General features: G+C 40.8%; 4 protein-coding genes across 4 annotated transcripts; all 4 read left to right on the forward strand.

Annotated features, from left to right (window-relative positions):
* Positions 1-5,851: 5,851 nt before the first annotated feature.
* EAF02_011404 (uncharacterized protein) lies at positions 5,852-7,405 on the forward strand (the record flags this gene model as incomplete). The annotated part of the gene is made up of 3 exons (XM_038907451.1): positions 5,852-6,448; positions 6,510-6,678; positions 6,748-7,405. 3 exons carry the CDS (start codon positions 5,852-5,854, stop codon positions 7,146-7,148), a joined length of 1,167 nt encoding a protein of 388 aa, XP_038752673.1. The 3' UTR covers positions 7,149-7,405.
* A 5,496-nt stretch (positions 7,406-12,901) lies between these two features.
* On the forward strand, positions 12,902-14,418 carry EAF02_011405 (uncharacterized protein; the record flags this gene model as incomplete). The annotated part of the gene is given in 5 exon segments (XM_038907452.1): positions 12,902-12,973; positions 13,129-13,182; positions 13,194-13,263; positions 13,310-13,404; positions 13,457-14,418. 5 exon segments carry the CDS (start codon positions 12,902-12,904, stop codon positions 14,144-14,146), a joined length of 981 nt encoding a protein of 326 aa, XP_038752674.1. The 3' UTR covers positions 14,147-14,418.
* A 1,773-nt stretch (positions 14,419-16,191) lies between these two features.
* Positions 16,192-19,297, forward strand: EAF02_011406 (uncharacterized protein). The gene is made up of 6 exons (XM_038907453.1): positions 16,192-17,558; positions 17,609-17,690; positions 17,743-18,090; positions 18,139-18,601; positions 18,654-18,741; positions 18,791-19,297. Exons 1-6 carry the CDS (start codon positions 16,725-16,727, stop codon positions 19,004-19,006), a joined length of 2,031 nt encoding a protein of 676 aa, XP_038752675.1. The 5' UTR covers positions 16,192-16,724; the 3' UTR covers positions 19,007-19,297.
* A 594-nt stretch (positions 19,298-19,891) lies between these two features.
* Positions 19,892-22,390, forward strand: EAF02_011407 (uncharacterized protein; the record flags this gene model as incomplete). The annotated part of the gene is made up of 1 exon (XM_038907454.1): positions 19,892-22,390. The coding sequence occupies one exon, from the start codon at positions 19,892-19,894 to the stop codon at positions 22,388-22,390; it is 2,499 nt and encodes an 832-aa protein (XP_038752676.1).
* Positions 22,391-22,495: the final 105 nt, after the last annotated feature.

The following is a 22,495-nucleotide window of genomic DNA, read 5'->3' on the forward strand; positions in this document are numbered from 1 at the left end:
TATTTGTACCGCCTACTTAAACAACATCCTCATTTACTCAGAGAACAAAGAGAAGTATAAACGATATATCATCTAAGTCCTAAATCGCTTACGAAAAGCTGGCCTTCAAGTTGATATAAATAAGTGTGAATTTGGAATTATCAGGACCAAATACCTAGGTTTCATTATTAGTATTAACAGTATAGAAATCGACCCTGAAAAGGTTAAGGTCATTAAGGAATGGAAGCCACCAACCAATATTCGAGGAGTATAGTTCTTTTTCGGATTCTGTAATTTCTATTATCGGTTTATTTAAGACTTCGGTAGGATTACTAAACCTCTTGTCCAGTTGATTAAGAAAGACATCAAGTTTTTATAAAATACTAGTTGCAATATTAGCTTTGAGGAATTGAAAAGACACCTAGTGAATACCCCTGTTCTAAGATACTATTATATAGAGAAGCAGACTATAATCGAAACTGATGTCTCTAATAAAGTGATCGGTGGAGTCTTCTTCCAGCTTTAAGAAGATAACTAATGGCACCTGGTAGCCTTCTTCACTAAAACTATGCTTTTAGCAGAAATGAATTATATTATCTTTGATAAAGAGATGCTTGTTATTATAAAAGTATTCAAGATATGGCGTATTGAGTATACTGCTTCGCTTTATTGTATCAAAGTCTACACCGATTACAAAATATTAGAATACTTTATAACAAAAAGAACCTTGAATCAAAGACAAGCTAGATAGACTGAAACTCTATCGAATTTCTAATTTGAGATTGTATATCAGTTAGGAATTAATAATGCTACTGCGGATGCCTTAAATCACAAAAAACAGAATACTGCAAATCAAAAATTTAAACGCTTGGAACAATATATTCAAATTCTCCTATCAAATATAGTTCTCGATAAAAGGATTGTTGATAAATTTAGCATAAAAAGGGAGAAGGTAATAGAATTATTAGCTCTCAATGCCGAGGATATGGATTTGATAAACAGAATTCTGATAGTCAACCGAAACCATTCTTCTTTATAGATAAAATATAATTTGGCAATATGCTTGAAGAAAGGATACTCTATAAGAAATGATCTCGTTTTACACAAAGACCATCTTGTTGTCCCTAATGTAGACCATCTATGTACCAGCCTCATAGAAAAAGCTCACACTCAAATCTCTTCAGTACACCCTAGAAAAACTAAGATCAAGCTGATCTTACGAAAAAGATATTTCTGGAAAGGCATATCGAAATTCATTGATCAATATATCGACAACTGCATCACTTATCACAACTTCCATACTCCCAGAGATAAGATACCAGGATTCCTATAGTCATTACCTATACCCTCAAGACCCTGAGCAGATATATCTATGGATTTCAAAACATTTTCTGTTAACAAGTTTGGTTATGATAATGTCTTCGTAGTAGTAGATAGACTATTAAAACAATCCATTTCTATATTATACTATAAGACTATTAACGCTAGAGATATAGCAATAATATATCTAAACAATATCTATCAATGAAAGAATGCTCCAAAGACTATAACCTCTGATAAAGGCCCCTAATTCATATCTCTCTTTTGAAAAGAATTCACTTGAATCTTAAGTGTCAAACTGAAACTTTCTATGGCATACTATTCTCAAACAAATAGCCAAATAGAGATCATAAACCAGTATTTAGATTAATACTTATATCCTTACATCAATTACTATCAGAACAATTGATCTGAGCTCTTATGTATTATAGATTACGCACAATTCACTCTTCTGCACGAAACCTGGGAATATCCCCATTTAAGCTTCAAAACGGGTACGGACCTATCACCTTTTTCGATTAGGATAGATTCCCTATTGCTTTTACTGTTCAAGAGAAACTTTCTTAAGAGGAAGTGTAGAACTTTGCTTTCAGGATATACAAAGCCTGGGAAATCGCTAAAGAAATCATTTTCAAATCTCAGAATAAGAAAAGAAGAGATATTGATAAGTATAGATGGGTTATCAATTTCGAGGTTGGTGATAAAATCTTTATCACTACAAAAAACTTTGTTATTAAAAGATTTAGTCGAAAGTTTGACCTGCAGATGGCTGATTTTTACACCATTCTTTTTAAGGAGGGTTACTTTTATTGTTTTGATCTGTCAGACAATATAAAAGTATACAAAGTCTTCTCTTTAGATAAACTTCGAAAAGTATTAGATGATCCTGTGCCTGGTCAAAAAGTCGACCCGCCACCCCCAATCGTAGTCGCTGCAGATGCCGAATTCGAGGTTCAAGATATATTAGTCTCGAAGATTGTTCGAAAAGAGGTTTGTTATAAGGTAAGGTGGGTAGGCTATAACGACGATCCTGTATGATACTACTGTAGAAATGTGATATATATATTTCACAAAGTTAGAAGATTCTATATACAATACCCATATATCGCAGATCCTTCTAAAAACTTATTAAAGTGGATAAAGAACTGGGAAAATGATATCGACGACTATGATAACCTGTCAAATGGAAACCCTATGGATATAGGTAAGAAATAGTTTTATCTAGCTAATTTACCTCGAGAAGAGTAACCTGGTGCACGGGTCTTTTCTATCACCACAAGAATTTGTTTGCTTTATATTTACTTTTTGTTGAATTTTCTATGCTTTTATCTTATTTTTCATTTTACTTCTATAAATCAACTTTATTTAAATCAAATCAACTCTTCAATTTAATTCAGAAATAAAAATATTAGCAATATTTCAAGCTCTGTGAAATGTTTTTAGTTCTCCAATGCATTCCCTCAAGCAACAAGCTCAAGCAACACTATCACAATCCCCCTTGCCCTTTAGCTCATATTCAATATCAGATTACGAAGAGCAAAATCTACTAAACCAGCAGTTATAAGCTGTAATATCTATTCCACTATCTACAAACTCATCTATCCTTACTCTCGCTTTTAGCGATTCTATTCATTTTACTAACATTCTTATATACATTGACTTACATCCAAACCTCCTAAAGCTCTAGCAAGCCGAAATAATTGAATTCGGTAAAACACAAACTGCAAAGCTTAGTATCAGCTTAAATAGCTTCGCTGCTAGATTATGGGCCTATGAGTTGAAGAAGGAACTTTATAAATATCTGAATATAACAAAGAAGGATTTACAAACCAAGTATATGGTTTTTATGGCTATAACCACCCATAGTAAATATTTACAGAAAGATATTGAGCTTGCTATCAAACGACTAAATAGCCTTATAAACGAAAAAAGCAAATGCCTGGGTCAGCTTGTTTAAAGCAGTGCCAGATGGAAGAACAATATAACCGGAACTACAGCCTTCACCCGATTTCTAAAAGCTGCCCCAGATGGTCTTATTGCTTACTGTGTATTAAACACAGTAGTCATCAAACGATTTGAAAAAATCGAAAATCACCAGCAAGGTGATGTTCGCTTTTCAGGACTCATCATTACCGATATCAAGAGAGTACAAGCCCTTTTGAAAAAAGTTCCTCACTGTGCCTCTCTCTGCCCCTCTTATAAACTCTCCTTGTTATGAAAGTATAATATATATATACTGCTCGAGGGCATCTGTAACGAATGGCAAGACAACGAACTACACCGAATAACCAGCTCCTAGTTCAACAAAGAAAAAGAAAGGGAAAATAAGCAATACACCTTAAAGATAATAAACGACATCCTGCACCACAACCGAACGACTCGTGCAATTGTAGTAAACCCCCTGTGACAAGTATACAACACCCCAATCAATATCTCTGATAACGAGGAGGACGACGATAACGAGAAAGAGGAGAATGAATTGCCGACTACACCTTCAAGAAAGCGAAAGGCAATAAGGAAGGCGGAGGAAACAGTAGTGATGAAAAAGGAGCCTAGGTCTTCAAAAATAAAGAAGCAAAAGAAAGGATAAGAATGGACTTAAGAACAAGCCGTTTCTCAAAGGGGGGGTGATATAACAATCTAGCCTCAGGTCTAGATTAATCATCCATTTGCTTCACCTGGCAGGTCAAATCTCGCTTTGCTTTTGGTCCCCTCTTAGTCCCCTCCTGGTCCCCTTCGGATTTATAAAAGCCTCTTACAGATTCACCCTTTATACAATAATTTGTTATTCTCGAGTATCGATAATTGATTCATTTACTATCATGTCGTGAACCTGTTGTCGTCACATCGCTTAGTATACTTTAATAGTCTAATAACTCAAGATTATTTATCTACGTTTATAGAATAAAGAATTATAAATATATCTTATTCTTCGATTCAAATGTCATCTATCGAATAATCATCTAATACTTTTCTATTAATAATATTATCTCAATTATTCTTTAGCTCTACAATCGTAACAAAAAGTATAATATAGTTACAAAATCAATGTCTCGGATCTATTCGACTCTTTAGTAGATTCCCCGAACTACAAATTTAAATTTCTCTATTTAGATACTAATCTGCTATTTGTTTAAGTTTGTTATTAAAAGGAGAATGTTAGCCTGATAAGTGAAGTATATGATAATATTGAATGTCGTATCGGGTTCGGGATTGGTATTCAATTTGGCAATTGCTCTTTTTTTAGATTCATCTATGTTGGATAGATGGATTCAAATGGTGGTGGACGGAGATCCACAAGTTGGAATGTCACTGGAATGCTTGCCCTCGAAAGGCGGTCCCTGAGGGACAGTAGTTCGGTCCAAATAGTCGGTACTGAAATAAAGAGGGAAGTGGAAGTACTATGCACGTACCACATGATTGAAATAGATTGGCGAGGAACTTTGGAGGTGTTGCATGAACATTTGCAGATACGAACCATACACATTAGATGCATGGGACAAGCGGAAGACCGGCGTTTTTGTCCTTTTGGTAGGTGTATATCCGGGAAGGAACTACATATGAACAAAAGATATATTTTTATCGTGGTTTGTGATCCACCGCGCGTAAACCGCACAATTGGTGGAATCCAAATTGCGAGGCTCGCCGTCCAGAAGGAGGTGCACCCGAAATTACTAGACCTGGATACAGTAGGTGCTACCGTATTAGCTACAAAATTCTGCAGTATATGGGGGTGTATCTCTGCCTGTGTTACAGTGGGCTCATTACCGTGAAGGAATGCACCCCGCAATCATTGTGACGCTCTGGGGTGCATTAGACAGATAACTTACTTTGGCTTGTTGCGCACAAATTGCAAATAGTTTTCCCGATAATAACATGCTATTTTTGACCGATGTCAGAAGATGATGCCAAGTATTCAGACCGAGTGGTGGGTTAACTTATCACCTCACCGACGCGGGCGGACAACTTCTCGGAATTTGATTATCGAAGCGTCGCGGAGGAACTGAATGTTTACAGCTACCTGGCAATTGTTTCTCGCGAAATTGTGGAGGTTGCATCGGTGGAGCCACTCCTTAATCTCGAAAGCGATCGATCTGTACGAAAGTATTTGCGGTGGTAATAAGGTGGGAGGAGGAGTCTAACGACGCTTAGACGTTTGATATATAGTACATATAAGCAACGTACTGGGGAGAACTAGAGGCTCATCTGAACTTTTGGGTGTCTAGAAAGATATTAAGCTTAAGTGTGGGTGTGAGTGGGTATCTTGTTTGGAGTATATTAACTGTTTAAACTAATTACCCGTTTTAGGGGTGAGGTGGACGTGCCCCTCCCTCATTTGGCTGATGTTTGTTAATTTGCCGAAGTGCACGTGCCCATCGTGGTCTTGTTCTGGCCGATGTGTGCTAGTTTGAGGGAGCTGCGGGATGTTGACCCTTGATGACTGAATGCAAATTGAAAAAGTACAAAGTCGCGGCGGTTGGCGTTAGATGGTACAACTTTTTCGAAACCACCAACCTACTCACACTCTTTTTCCTTCTCTTCAACAAACACAATGACGAACTTAAGATTCATTTCGGCTGTGATGCTAGCGGCCTTCAGTACTTTGATAGTGGCCGCACCAGTCGAAAGCACTGAGAAGCGGGCTATCTCTTCCATAGTCAAAGGCACACCAATGGGCATGGCTTCTGCCGTCACGGGTGGCGGTAGTGCAGCAGTTGTGTATCCGACCACCATCGCGCAGTTGAAGGCCTACCTCACCTCAGACGAGCCCCAGAATATCGTCATATCCGGAACTTTCGATTTTCTCGGATCAGAGGGGACAACTTCATTGAAAGCTTGTAATAACTATGCATGCACGCCCTCGAATGGAGGACAGGCGCTACTTAACACCCTCGGTGGATGCGGCTCAACCCCAACATACAGCGTGTCTCTCGATACTGCTAGTTATCAAGGCATTAACGTCAAGTCACAGAAGACACTTGTCGGTAAGAACGGCGCGACGCTGAACGGCAAAGGCTTGCGTTTTGTTGGCGTCTCGAACATCATCATCCAGAACATCGCCATCACCAATCTTAACCCCAAGTACGTCTGGGGTGGCGATGCGCTAACTTTCAGTGATACTAACAATATATGGATTGATCATGTCACTGTGAGTTTTCTCTGGCACGCTGACAGTGAAGGGAAAACCAACTAATCTTTGCTTAACGTAGACATCCAGTCTCGGCCGTCAGCACTACAGCTTCGGCACCGGTGCCAACAACGCAGTTACAATCTCTAACAGCTTTATCAATGGCAAGACGGCATACTCCGCTACGTGCGATGGACACACATACTGGGGTATGGAGTTGGTAGGATCAGGGGATCAAATTACATTCTACAGTATGCCTCTCCCAAATTCACCCCCCCCCCCCCCCCCCTGAAAACATAGCTGACCACTACACTCATCAGAAAATTACGTCTATAACACTTCTGGTCGCACCCCTGCACTTTCTGGGAACACACTTTTCCACGCCGTGAACAATGTCTGGTCCTCAAACTCCGGTCACTTGCTCGAAGGAGACAAGAATGGCATGGGTCTGTACGAAGGTAACTACTTCACGAGCGCCCCGACGGTCGTGCAACCAGGCTCTTCGATTCGTCTATTCAGCTCGAACTCTGCCGATGTGTCCAAATGCGCGAAGTACCTTGGTCGTAACTGTGTCTCAAATGGTCTGTCTAGCTCGGGTGCCTTCAGCTACTCAGACACGAGCTTCCTTTATCTCTTCCAAGGAAAGACCAGCATTCCCTCGGCAGCTGCAGTTTCATCGATACAGAACACTGTTCCTACCTCGGCAGGAAACACATTGTGATCAGCCCGGATGGCATATTTTTGATGGTGCATCGTACTTTGACAACTCGTTCGCATATAGAAGTGGCCGTTAGGAGACTCGGTCTGTTTGGCTTGGACTGGGCTCGCAGTGATTTGAACGTTGGAGAATTTATAGGTGTCTGAAGCATGATCACGATCAATCATCTTCGAGTATCCAGAATTATATATTTTAATCTTTGTATTTAGTTAATAAACATTCTTGTGGGCAATTGCTCTGCAGTACATCATTGTAGCCTAATACACACATCTGTGCTCTAGAGTCATTATCTTCTCATCACAAAGCCGATCATCTCTGGCAGGAGTTGCCACTGCTGTGTTCCTAGCCAAGCAGTATAGAAGTGCCGGTACCTCCAACTTACTAGATGAATATTTCTATGTTCACTGTATATCCCAGTCATCGGTCCCAGCTTCTCTTATAGCATCAGCAATATCCTGGGTTCCTAAAAGAATCTGCCAGCCTTCTTTCTTGTATATTAAATGGTTGCGTATGTGGCGTTTAGGTAAGAGGTAGGCAGATGTTGTCGAAGCCATTGCAATACCGTAAAGTTTTCGTCAAGCCAATCTCTAACGCGTTGCTTCTTTGGAACGTAGTAATCCAAATAATCACCCTCTCTACATGCAACGTAGTTCAACAAGATCCTAAGACTTCGTTGTCACTGTAGAATCCTACAGCCTGGCGTGAACCATTTCGGAGTATCCTAATTCGCGATACCCAGAATGTGGAAGAAATGAAACTCTATATTCAATGGATCTTATACGCAAAGCGACCATTAAAGCGAGAGGAATGACAGTTTCCAATCCTGTCAGAATTGAAACCCCACGACCTTTTTCAAATATGGGATGCAAAGGTTGTAGACGTCGACGTGAACGATATGAGTCTATTCATTCTCAGTTCTTCGAAAGGCTTAGCAGAGTCACGAAGTCAAAATTAAAAACTCACACTGTGCAGTTCATCCACGAATCAGCGAGAGACTTCTCGTCAAGAGAAAATGGATTTAGTCAGGTATTGGCGGATATTGAAACGAACGCTGCTGGTTCAAGTCACAACCGACTGGGGGGGGGGGGGGGTGCTCCACCTATTACATAAGACAGATTAGGAACTTGTTACGATACAAGCCCAACCTTCTTTCAGCGAACATCCAACAAGCTGCAGAACTGCGTTTGGATGTATCTCGTCGATTTCCGTTTCTAGAATATGCAAATCACAACAATTTATCACACGCAGACAGTACACAGGCTGGAGGCGTTGATCAACGGCAATTTATCGTCAAGTTTAGAATAGGCGATTGGGTGAATCTCAACTACCTACTGGAGAGGAATATAATCAACCGCCTTGATAAAGTAGCTGGCCTTTTGCATATTCTTGCCGAACGAGATTGTCCTAACCTCATCGATTTTTGTCGAGATGGAACATGGCAAAAGAGAACCAGTTACCGTGGAAGATATCGGAATACCATGTTTGCTGCTATTGTCAAAAACAGCCGTCATGGATGCACTTGTTAGGAATGATGTTTCTATTGATCCTCATGGTGTAGCGCTTTCATATACGGGAAGGAAGCGTCTTCTTTATTAATTAAGAACGAGTCTGCCCCGCTCGTACCTCTATTTTTGCAGATTTACAATTTTGATGTCGTTTCATGGGGAAAGGTGCTGAGTTATGCACTAGAAAATAAGATGAGGATGTTAGCAGAGCTACCTCTTTAGCAAGCAGTGAGGGACAATATGGCTGCCGATGAGTATGGTTTTCCTTTGACGAAAGCCGTAAATTACAAGGAATTTCATCCAGATCTTCTCCGTTTCATTATATCATTACCAGAAGGAGACAATAAAATACTTCTATGGGCATCAGTCCCAAGAACCCACCGTCTAGTCAAACATCTTCTCGACGAGTTTGAAATGAATGTAAATATCAGAATCGAAGACTATAGCAGTTTACTGTTAACGGCGTTGGTACATGGATGCCGAAAATTAAATATATTGAACGCACAATAGAAATTACTTTTGCAGATATGCAACCAAAGCCTAACAGGCTCGTCCAAATTCGACTTCAAAAATTCAAATGCTATAAGTGCTAAGACTCGTACCTATATATCAGATAGCAGTAGCGCCGACCAAGTCGCTTTTCTCGGCTTCTTAAAAGTACTTTTTAGGACCGAATCTTTTTGTAGATGTGCAACAAAACTTTCGCTTCTATACACCTAGGTGGGCATGTATGGCTATCGTCAAAGAGATAATCTCGGATAGAAACGATATGGGAAGCTCGCGTCAAGCCGGAAGACAAATAGTCTATATTTGTAGTCAGTCGTAATAGAGATCAAAAACGGGATTTTGTCGATTTTGTCGATTTTCTCGCCGTCTTGAAAAGTACTTTTTGAACTTCAGATATGCAACAAAACTATTTGGCTTGATATTTTTTTGTCAATTCCGAATTCGTTGGCGTAGATCACAATGGACTGGTGTTTGTTCCGCACGAAAGATAGAATCCGTCTCTGCGTCTCTCAGTACAAACACTTTTACTCAATTTCCTCAACGTTGTCAAAAAGTACTTTTCAACACCAAGCACTTTAGATCAGATATGCAGCAAAACTTTCTGAATTCCGTTACTTTGTAAAACTTTGGATTCGCTATTTCAGAGAGTGTATATAAAGTCCAGAGGAGGCTAACCCAGTATCTTATTCCGAAGTGGAAAAGCTGCTCAAAGTTGAAAGGAGTTAAAAAGTACTTTTTAACTCCAGAAAATTTTGGTATCAGATGTGCAACAAAACTTTGAATAGCTAGTTGCTTGCTTGGAGCTGTGTGTATATCTGCGGATCAGTTGAGCCGAGCCTATATTCCACCAGGAAGTATATAGTTAATTTTAGTAGCCAGAAAGCTACACCAATAGCCTTGACGTATGTATATATACCCTGGACATAAATCGAGAACCGACGTAAAACATCTTTCCTTGCAACTTTGTCAGACGTGCTTGATTGTACCCAGTTAGAATGAAGCTTGTATGCGAGAAGATTGTATCCGGCCAAAAGGTATATACACATTCTCTATAGCCGCCTCCTGTTAACCTACCTTCCCCTATAAAGACATTTTGGAGCAAAAACTAGCCTCCTAAAAAGTACTTTTTGACCAAACACAGATATGCAACAAAACTCGACTATCTAACTGACCTAGTATATAAGGTGCTTAATCAACATTGAAATAGAATAACTCTTCATGTGAGGGATTCAACAAGCTCAAGAGTAGCCAGGTAGTAGAAAACCTGCCTCTGCAACATACCATCTACTTAGCACAAAAGCAATTTTGGGCAAAAACCTAACCTCCCAAATAGTACTTTTTCGTAATTCAGATATGCAACAAAACTTTTTTACTTTCGACTTTCTGTCGGATGATAGTCAGATAAATTGGAGAGGGTAATAGGCCACATTGAAATAAATGTGCAACTCTTGAAAGGATAGTCAACTAGGTATGATATATTCTGTAGATTAGGTAGGTTGTTTTCGCTCGAGACATCAACTATGAGGGTGAATATATTTGAAGATAGTGCTTGATAGTACAAGTACGCCTAAGTATGGTATGAGCTCCTATTGGTCACTTCTCATTCGAGAATTTTTTCCCCGGAACGCGACTGACCGTTTGGTTGTGAGAGGCTAATGCCAGATTGTAGGTCTGTTAGGAGCATAGAGAGATGTTCCTACTGACAGCATATATTTCACAGCTATATAGCAATTCTCAAAGAATTCTCTTCAAGTACAATAGTAACATTCCAGGTTGACCCATAATACTGACACAACCATAGGCATAAATTGTGTTGACTACTTCTCGCTTGAGAGCGACAAATACTTGAGGGGTGAGATGAGTGCATCTCTTTCATAATTGCGTAATTTCCACTGGCATACAAGGGAAGTATGTTGTTCGCCGATATGACAAAGTAATATTTTGGCCAATTTGGGGTTCGGCAGGTAAATGTAACACTGAACGGCACATACTGCCAAGAGGGGTAGTATCGAACGGAATATCGAAGGTAAGATCACGAATAAATCAGTTCTTTTGATCAGCCAAATACATCATCATATACTTATATTCCGATGTTAATTCGGACACCGCGGACAAGTTGAGAAACATCGAGTGAGATATCTTTTGATTTCCGCGGAAGAGTCCAGGCTTCGGTATCACAAATAATTCTCGGCGACGGCAAAAGAAAGAAGGTAACAATTTTCCTGACCACTTTCTTGCATCAAAAAGGTACTAATGGTCAGGTGTCAAGTATTGACAGGCTCGCTTTGAGATTCCGTGGCGGTTGCTTGTACAAGTGCTGGTTATTCTGTCTTTTGTTGCATATCTGAAAGTTGGCCGGAATTATTGCAACGGAGATGAGTTGCTGAGTTAAGCTTGGTACAGTGTTTAAAGTATGACATTCATACGAAAGTGGTGGTTGAGGACGGTTAGTGTGATTCTAGATCGCTGGTGTGCTGGCTGCCGGAGAATGCTGAACGTTGTGGTTGTTCCGCCATCCATGTTGGTTACAACATGAGATCAAGTCGTACGGCGGTACACAATACAGTACATTATTGACATATCATGTTCACGATGAGAAGTCGTGACATGAGTTAAAGGCTGGTAAAAGCTGCAGATGCCGCACTTTGGATGTTCGCTGAAAGTTCAAACTTATGCCTGGGTACATCTTTAGATATTTGAGGGGGAATGACCAGAAAACTGACACCAATCCATTAGAGGAGCTCTTTGTACACAGTATTGTGCTTTGGTAAATGCCAAGTCTTTTTTGTGGTAAAGCCGTGAATGAACTGTTACATTTGGATTGAGTTCTTTGGTGATCGATGCATCAGTTCTCTGACTTGTCGACACTTGCGTTGATCAGCTTTTGATAGCTACACAAATGCATATTGAACGCGTGTTAATTGATGTACGGAGGTCTTTAAACAAACCTAGACCTGTAGGTAGCCCAGTGCATTATTCGTACCGGTATTTCGAGATTCGCATCGCAACACGCGCTCTCTGTACCATGCATCTGTACTTCGGCATAATATGTACTTTACTTGTGCATTCATGCCATTCATGTACTCATATCCTCTTCAAATCTCCCCCCGCTATTGGCAAGATCGTCATGACTGGCCATTCAAGTGTTCAGCAGATTCGGATCGAGGAGCTTTGAATATCATTATCAAGACGTCAATCAGACCCAGGTCACTTTCTCGCCCACAACTGGTATCTACTGGACCCCTTCAATCAATAAACCTCTAGATAGGTACTTTTTTGTATGTCAAGACTTCTTGAGAACGTAAGGGCCTATTCATTGCTAATGGATTAAAACAGAATATAATGACTAAGCCGCCAACAACTTTAAGATAGACAGATTTCATTATCAATATTTAATATTTATTGTTTCAGAAGTAATAAATCCTTTGTGTGATATGCTTTTGTTTTGTGGTGAGACTTATCTTCGCTCCTTGAGAAGAAATCCCTCCCGATAAACAGGTGAAGCGAAAGCGGAGTCAGAGCGCCAAAAATAAATAATTTGGGGTCTCCCGCAGAGACAACTCGAAAGACTCAATCCACCAATTCCGCGGCCTTTGTGTATTCTATGAATCTGCGAGCGGCTTACTATTGATAATTCGGATCCGAAATCATTTTGCCCCCGGTACTATCTACATTGAAGTCTTATATCAACCTCATTCGAGGTTTCTATCAGACCAGAACAGGTAGACTCACGGAACCCGAACAATGTCTGCCTCTCTCCCAGGCAATCGAGAATTGCCCGCTTCTCAGTATGATCTCAGTACATACTGGGGACGGGTGATGCATTCTTGCGGCCATTTTAGACCCTAGGTGAGGAGGAATTTTTTGTGTTTTTATTCACAACCAAAAAGGTGGCTCACACTTTCTTTTAGACACTTCATCATGTCCGTTGTGAAGTAATAACAAACATCAATATGCTGACGATTGAATAGAACATTGTTGGTCAACAAGCGCCGGATTTGAGCATGCGAAAAGTCTCATTTCGAGTTTATAACAGGGGAGATTCCATGAAATGACTCCGGAGTTATGGAATGCGAAAAAGATTGTCGATTCAACATTACATCCAGGTTTGTGAGATCTGCGAAAGTACTGGATGGAAGCTCATATTACTAGATACTGGCACTCCAGTTTTCCTTCCATTTCGAATGTCATGCTTCGTTTTATCGAACTTGGTAGTCACAGCAGGAATGCTTACACCAGGATTGGGAGTAAGCTTTCTCAGAAGTTCTAAAGAAATATGCCATTGCTGACAGCTGGCAGACGACAGGAACATTGTTATGGCAAATTACAAATCAATCTCTTAATGTGGCTATCAACAATGCCAATGCCAACAAATCCACACCTCTCTCGACCTCAAAAATTGCACAATCTTACTTTCTCGCAGTTGGAGCTTCTTGCTCAGTTGCACTTGGTCTCAATGCTCTTGTTCCAAGATTAAAGAAAGTCAGCCCAGGCACCAAGATGATTCTTGGAAGATTGGTACCATTCGCTGCCGTTGCAAGTGCTGGAGCATTGAATGTTTTCTTGATGCGAGGAGAAGAAATTAGAAAAGGCATTGATGTCTATCCAGTTCTCTCAGAATCGGATAAGGTAAAGCTTGCAGCAGAGGGCAAATCTGAGTCCGAGGTTGCTTCATTGGGCAAGAGCAAGAAAGCAGCCACTATTGCCGTCTCGGAGACAGCTATCAGTCGAGTTTTGAACAGTTCTCCAATTATGGTTATTCCAGCTTTAATTTTGGTGAGATTACAGAAGAAGCAGTTTCTCATTAGAAACCCTAGACTCACATTACCAATCAATCTGGGTCTCATTCTTGGTACTAGTCTGTTCGCCTTACCTCTAGCTCTAGCGGCCTTCCCTCAACGCCAAAGCGTAGATGCATCAACGTTAGAGGAGGAATTCTGGGGCAAGGGCGGAGAGGGTGGAAAGGTGGTTTTCAACAGAGGAATATGAAGACATCATTGAATGACTTGAATTTTATATTTCCAAGACACAATTCGGCCTTATTCAACCACTATTTTCAAAGGTCCATCATGCGGCTCGAGTTCTATTTTAACCCCACCCACCGAGAGATCTACTGGCGGGATATTGATTAAAGAAAATATAGAGCATGGCGTTCATGGCTACACTGCACAGATTCTGATACCATTAGAAGAAAATACAAATAACACATAGATAGAAATTCAGCTGAGGCTGTATACTAATTTTCGCTTCTCACCCCTTCTTGAAATAAGAGTCTCCTGGCACGTGATTACCGACTCAAAGACCAACGGGATCCCTTGTTCGTCGATCACACAACCCGCACGACCATTAAATTGGTTCATGAGCACGGATTTTTATATCTGTATCGCAGCAGTTCTTTCTGGAATTGTTTAGGACATTTGTTCGAAAGTCAAACTCATGTGAGTACAGTAAGTAATCTTTTCTGTTCGCGTCTACATCGAGAAACAAGTTGCAATGATGATCCCTCCATACCTCGCCTATGACAATTGCCACTTTAGATAAAGAAGATCGAGGGGGTTTTTACATCAAGCGGATGATTTTCGACGTAGAACAATGGTTGGAAATTTCAGTGGCAACTGTACGGAAAAGTAAAAGATTGAGCAAGTGTGGAATTTGGATAGATTAAGAAATACTACTGCAAATATAACTTCTGTTACTATTATGGGCTTAAGGATTTTCCCGATCTAATCTATATATCTTAAAATGTTACAGTGTTGGCTTTCCTTGGCTGAGTTTCTCTGGGCAGTGAGTGGGTTTGTGAGGTTGTTGTTTTTTTTTCTTTGTGAAGCATGATGACAGGACTTAGACTTGGATCATGCATTCATCAACTCAGTCAGTGTATAGAATAACGGGGGGTTGGTTACAATGATAAAGGATTGGCCCCAATGAATGAATCGGAAGGCTTTTGGATGAATTCAAGGGAGGGCCACCGGCTTTTCTCAGAAGTGTTTTAAGTGATTGTGATGTGACTGACGGGATGTGTGAATGGAAGGACTTTTTTCAAAGAAACTGGCCTCGGGGTAGGATGGGAGGATGGCTAGATGGGTAAGATTACTCGTGGCATGCAGAAAGGGCTTGTAAGTTGCAGTCCATCCCTAGCATCTTCCTAGGTATATTTGAGAATGGAGGGAGATCGCTAGCTATCCTACATACTGACAGAACGTATGATACAGGGGAAATGGAGGATGGCGAATCAAACATCTTCGTCTTGACATGAGAGCAGGTTGGCATGAAAGTGTAACTCTCTTGGGACAAGGGACAAAAGGTTTTTGACTTTGGAGAATGAGAATGAGGGGAATGAATGATACCTAGTACTTTGTCAGTCGGTATGTGAGAAAGGTAAAGAAAGGTACAAAGAGTGAATGAATGATGAGGGAAAACATCACCTGCTTACATGGTGAGTACGTAGATAGGTACTGGGTAGATAGGTAGATAGATATATTACCATACCTAGGTAGTTATTAATATATGAGAGATTAATAGATTTCAACAAGTCAAATCAAATCAATTCAATGATGTGAATAAATAGATTCCCAAGACAATATCATCGTTCGACCCGTTTTTCTCTGTACCTAGGTGTTATTCCTAAATTGAGATCCCCTCAATCATGAGTGAGTGAATGAGATATCATACCTCCCTAGTCCGGAGCAGGTAAAATTTATTATTTGATATAGACTGCCCATAAACAGACACTTTTCTTTGATCATTCATTGGCCATGGGTAATGCATTGGGTAGATAGATAACTCGATATATTATCATTTTTGACGATGAAAAAATGAGGGAAGAAATGATGAAGGAGGAGAGGAAGAAGGAGAGGAAGAAGGAGAGGAAGAAATACCTACCTACCTACCTAGGTACGTAGATTGAAGAAAAATGAGAAAGAAATTGAAGCAATCCAATGGTCAAACTGGCTCCAATCGTACCTCATTCATGAATCCAGTGAATCCCATCATTATAGTTTTCCGAGTACAGTTGTTCCACTACTCCTACCACCCAATTCAATTACTTCCATTTTACTTGAAAATCATACTTGCTAGTCATAAGCGATCTTGAACCAAACCCGCAAGAAACCCCAGTTCCATCAAGTTCAGAAAACTACGGGAAGTTCTTATTTCTAATTCTCCAAGAGCAACCAACGTTATCGAAGACATTCAACAATATTTTCTTGCCCTTGGAAAATTAACCCTTCCAATTTACCTATCAAGTCAATATAATCAACTCTCTTTCGAGAAATGTCGCGTATTTGACATTTCGAACCCAGCGCGATACGGTCGGAAAGATAGAAAGAATTACCTTTGACCATCATCCATCATCCACTTCCAACGTCAACCGTCAACTCCTTCATACATCATCGCGCATTTATTCTACATTACAACAATCAACTCATACTCTACCGTACTGGACTCGATGATCTGATCCTTTGGATCTCGAGAATTCATCTTACTCATCCAAAGACTTCAAATAGTTGGACGTGATAACGTCTGAGCCCACCCCAGGGTCGAAACGATTACTTCTTGCCATTGTGCCATGTCGACTCCATCGACTTTACCTCCCCATCATCCCAATTACGGATACTCACATCATCAGAATTATCAATCAAACCACCAATATCGAGCGAGCAACGGTCTGTTGAACGGAAATAGCCGTCTGGGCACCTCTTACACCCTTCCGACCAACTCGTCGAGTAATAGCACATCGTCGAGTGTAGCTCCTCTTCCAAAGTCGACTCAAATACCCTCACACCCTGCGAAAGCCGAGTCTAAAAAGTCTCCGAAAAAGCCCGCAGCCATGGTTTCTACCTCGTCGCAAGCGCCTCCCCCGCACAAGAGACAAAGGTCCAAGGAGAGACAACCAGACTGGGACAAATTCTACGAGAATGGTTTACCAAAAGAGGTAATTGTTATCGATAGTTCTGAATCCCCAGAACCATCGTTGGACGTTTCTTCGCATCAACAAGCCAACAATTCTGCCGTGGCAGCGAATAATGGCCATGCGGCGAAGAAGAGAAAACGCAATGATGCATATGATCCCGTATACCAACTTGACCCCTCGATCGATCCGAGTCCACACTACAAATCAGAATCGGGTTCTGGTTCCACGATATCCACCGATCGCACAACATCAGCAATTCATACAACAGCCGCTACATCCCTTGGTTCACATTCATCCAATGGGCAAAATGGGTACGAGACTGCGGAAGTTATAGGGCAGAAGAGGAAAAGGACCAATACTCGGTTGCAAATTGCGAATGAAGCGAAGAGGAAAGAACTGGAAATCAATGGGGATGCTTTCACCAACTACATACCACCTCCCAAGCCACCCATAAAATCTCGCGATGTCCCAGTACGACCGATTGCGGATGTAAGTCTTGATGCTTTCCATAGTACGATTGAGAGCTAACATATGTGAAGAATTCTTACACTAAAAATACCAAAATCGACGATGACGATGGACATTATATCGTTGTTCCAGAAACGAACCTAACAACACAATGTAAGTTTCCATGGGTCCATTCAATCCCTTCAATAGACTAATAAGGAATTAGACCAGGTTCAGAAATTACTTGGCCAAGGAACCTTTGGAAAGGTTGTACAAGCTAAAGATCTTCACAATGATAAGTGTGTTGCTATCAAGATCATTCGCTCTGTGCAGAAGTATCGGGATGCTTCGAAAATCGAGTTGCGAGTCCTCTCAACACTCAAAGCAAATGATCGTGAGAACCGGAACAGATGTATACATCTACGGGATTGTTTCGATTACAGAGGGCACATATGTATAGTCATGGATCTTTTGGGACAGAGCGTTTTCGATTTCTTGAAGGGCAATTCCTTCGTACCCTTTCCCAACTCCCAGATCCAACATTTTGCGCGACAGTTATTTACGAGTGTTGCTTGTAAGTATCTTGCCATTTATAAGAAGCCACGAGCTAACACTGGACCAGTTCTCCACGACTTAAACTTAATTCACACAGATCTCAAGCCAGAGAATATCTTATTATGCAACAGTGCATATCAAGCTTTTACATACAGCCGCAAAATTCCTTCTTCTTCAACCACAGTTACCCGACAAGCGGCACAGCGTAAAGTTCTTCTGGATACAGAAATTCGACTCATTGATTTTGGTTCCGCAACCTTTCAGGATGAATATCACTCATCTGTCGTATCTACACGTCATTACCGAGCTCCTGAAATTATTCTTGGTCTTGGTTGGTCTTTCCCTTGCGATATCTGGAGTATTGGATGCATACTTGTCGAATTCTTTACGGGTGACGCCCTCTTCCAAACACATGACAACCTGGAGCATCTGGCCATGATGGAAGCGGTAGTCGATAAAAAAATAGATAGCCATCTCGTTCAACAAGTCAACACTATGGCAAAGCGAAACGGAGGAAATCCAGCTCAAAAGTTAGTACCCTAGAATCTTCCTTAGAGAGTGTATACTGATGTAATTCCTCAGATATTTCAAGCGCTTGAGACTTGAGTACCCATCTGCTGACACCACAAGGGCTTCACGGCGATTTGTGAAGGCGATGAAACCCTTACATGTAAGTTGTTCCAAATGTTATTTAGCAAACCTTACTCATGAAATTATAGGAAATAATTAAGGACCAGTCGAAATTTAGCAAGAATTTCCTGGATCTATTGAGAAAGATATTTGTCTATGATCCAAACGAACGTATTACAGCCAAGGAGGCGCTTCAACATCCGTGGTTTAAGGAAGCCGCAACTGCAGATGACGGTACGGAAGCGGCGAAAATTAGATTACAGAGGCAAAGCGGAACATTTGTGGCACCACAGAGGCATCATTGAGCGATTAATGAACTATGACGGCGTAAATGGCATGGGGCATGGGGATATCTTTTTACTCTGCACTATTTGTTTAGTTTAGCAGCGGATCGCGGTGGTAATGACTTTTGTATTATTTTACATAAATATTCTGCTCCCGGAAACAATCTGGGCGTCTTGATTACTTTCAGAAAATAGACACAGGATGGAGTTCCAGCAAGTTAACGCTCAGCTTATTATAATGTTGAGAGCATCGTTGGTTTCAAAATGAATTTTATCACATAGGATTTTAATAAATACCTAGTACATAACACTATTTGAAGGTTCAATTTTGTCAAACATTTTTGAGTGATGATTATTATTAGAGTGCATGCTAGATTTAGTCTGGCTACCTAGGTCGGTAGTGAGGGTTCACAACCATGTTTTTGATATTGAATGCTATATGATGCTGTCTCGGCTACCGTATAATTTTATGAAATCCGTCATAATTTTTCAAAAGTATATTTATCTGATCGTGAATTCTGTAACGGCAACAAAAATATGAAGTGAACATTTGCTTTCAGCTTAATGCAGAAATTCCCATCGATTACAAGATTGAATCTCAAATCTAGATTTCGAGGTCTTAGAAAATCACTTCACGAAGCACTGAAAACTTTCCCCAAAAAAGAGGGGTATAGTTTTCCTCCACATCCAGCAAGATTATCTCCCTTGCCTACTCAATATATTTTAGAGAATAACGACAATCTAAGAATTTCTCCCGAATTATCTCGCACGTTTCCGAATGCTGTGAATGTAAAGCGTTTTCTTATTCTCAAAGAAAATCCGGGGAATGTATATTGCAGCGCAAAATACAGGAAACCATTTATCAATAGTAGAAATCTCCTTCATCGACCAGGAGATTTAACCAAAATGCGCAATTATATCCAATTCCTCACAACTCCCACAGTGGATACGCCTGGGACTTCGTTACTTTTACATTTCGATAATAAGAGGTACTTGATTGGAAATATTGCAGAGGGAACTCAAAGAGCATGTGTGCAAGGCAAGATCGGATTGATGAAAGTTGGGGAGGTTTTCATGACCGGAAAGGTGGATTGGGCATCGACTGGAGGAATGCTGGGCATGATTTTGACGTTGGCAGATGCGACAAGTACTTCAAGAGAGGCACAGTTCCAGGTTGCAAATGCGAAATCGCAAAAGAAAGGAGGACGCGCTGAGAAACCCGACAAGGCCTTTTTAAATATACATGGAGGAGAAAATTTGACTCATCTACTTGCGACGGCGAGGAGATTTGTTTTCAGAAATGGGATGCCGTTATATACAAACGAGTATCGGCCGGATAGAGAACACAGAACGAATTGGGACCCTTCATGGAGTGATGAAAATATCAAGGTCTGGGCCATGGCTATCAAATCGGAGGGCACTGCGAAGCGTCGTGGGAAGAGGAGTCACGATGAGTTTTCGGACGATTCTCTGGATGGTTCTCTTGCTGAAAAGAGCAAGGAGCTTGAGCTTAAGGAAGCCCAAGAACTCAGAGATAAAGAGGATAATGAACATCAAATACGAAAGTCTGTCGTATCTTCTATGTTCGATTCTGATTGGAAGTTAGATACTCTGTACTCCATGAAGCTCAAGGATGTCAGAATGCCTGCCGCCATCTTTGTTAGAAACTCAGATGGTAAGATACAAAGATATCAAGGACCTAAACCCGGAGGAAATCAGGAAGTTCCCGATATTGAAGTCCTCACTCGGAAACCTTGGCCAGGAGCGCTAGTCGAATCTTTACCTCCAACTAAACCTTCTACCAGTTCAGTCTCATATATCATCAAAAACCATACTCAGCGTGGAAAGTTCAATCCCAAGGAAGCCGAGAGATTGAATGTCCAGAAAGGTGCTGATTATCGAACTTTGGCAGCGGGAAGAAATGTGATTGCGACCGACGGTACCACTGTCACTCCAGAACAAGTCTTGGGAGTGAGCAAAGAGGGTACCGGAGTTGCAGTTCTTGAAATACCTGATGCCTCGTATATTAAAGGTCTATTTGCACGTGAAGAATGGAAAGCAAAAGAGGTCATGGCAGGAGTTGAATCAATAATATGGATTTTGGGTCCTGGCGTTTTAGCTGACCCCAGGATACAAGAGTTCATGGAAGAGCGTAAAGAACTTGCTCACATCGTCTCCTCCCAAGATAATTGCCCAAATTATCTTGCATTCAGCTCGGCCGCAGCGCAAGCTGTTCGTCTACATCTCCTCGATTCCGAACGTTTCCCAATTCCCGCATTCAGTAATGCATCCGAGCCACCATCCCAGCCTGTACCATATTTCAAGGCAAAATTAGGAAAAACAATGCTACTCGAACCAAAATTCGAGATTCAAGATGACAAGTGCATTCCTTATCTTGATACAGAGCAGGTGGTGAAGGAAGCAGATCCTGAAGTTCTTGCTTTAGCAAACGAAGCTAGAAAGGAGATTATGAGTCCAGAGTATCAAGCAAAGCTTGATGAAGTTCAAAAAGATATACCATGCAAGGATGCAGAAGTAATTACTCTCGGAACTGGTTCGGCTTTACCTTCAAAATATCGAAATGTTTCAGCTACTCTACTTCGAATTCCAGAATATGGTAATTACCTATTTGACGCTGGTGAGAATACACTTGGGCAATTGAAGAGAGTATTCGGCAAAGACCTACCAGATGTACTTTCGAATCTCAAGGCAATTTGGATCAGTCATCTTCACGCTGATCATCACCTCGGTACTACTTCAGTCATCAAAGCATGGCATGAAGAAACATCCAAGAATGAAGCAACAAGAAATAACAAACTTGCTGTAGCATCAGATCATGGTATGATTCATTGGTTAACGGAGTATTCCGAGGTCGAGAATTATGGATTCGAGAGACTTGAGCTCGTTGAAATGACACCGGCAGTCAATAACCTTTACGAAGAATTCACACCAGAAAAAACGGAAGAATTTGGGCTTTCGTCTATTGAAGCTTGCCAAGTGAGCCATTGCCATGGTGCTTTGGCTGTTGCATTGAATTTTCCCAATGGATTCAAGGTTGCTTACTCGGGTGATTGTCGACCCTCACAAGACTTTGTTAGGATCGGTAAAGGTGCAACGTTGTTGATTCACGAGGCTACATTTGATGACGAACTTCAAGGTGATGCTATTGCCAAGAAACATTCCACAACTTCAGAAGCAATGAATATTGGCAAGGGTATGGGAGCAAGACGTATTCTACTTACTCACTTTTCTCAGAGGTATCAAAAGATACCAGTCATGGACAGTGAAGTTACAGATCAAGTCGCCATTGTTGCATTTGATTATATGAGGGTTAGGATATCTGATTTTTCGAAAATAGCGGCATTTAGACCGGCGTTACTAAAGCTGTATGAAGAGAAAGAATAGATTAAGGGATTGAAATGATTACAATTTCACAGTTGCGAAGGACGCCAGTAGAAGCATGGTTTAGGATCGGCTATCACTTAAATAAGGTCTTAGGCAGGGCATATA

The sequence above is a fragment of the Botrytis sinoallii genome, assembly GCF_014898435.1.
Source record: "Botrytis sinoallii strain Bc 23 chromosome Unknown BSIN_032, whole genome shotgun sequence".
NCBI lineage: Eukaryota > Fungi > Ascomycota > Leotiomycetes > Helotiales > Sclerotiniaceae > Botrytis > Botrytis sinoallii.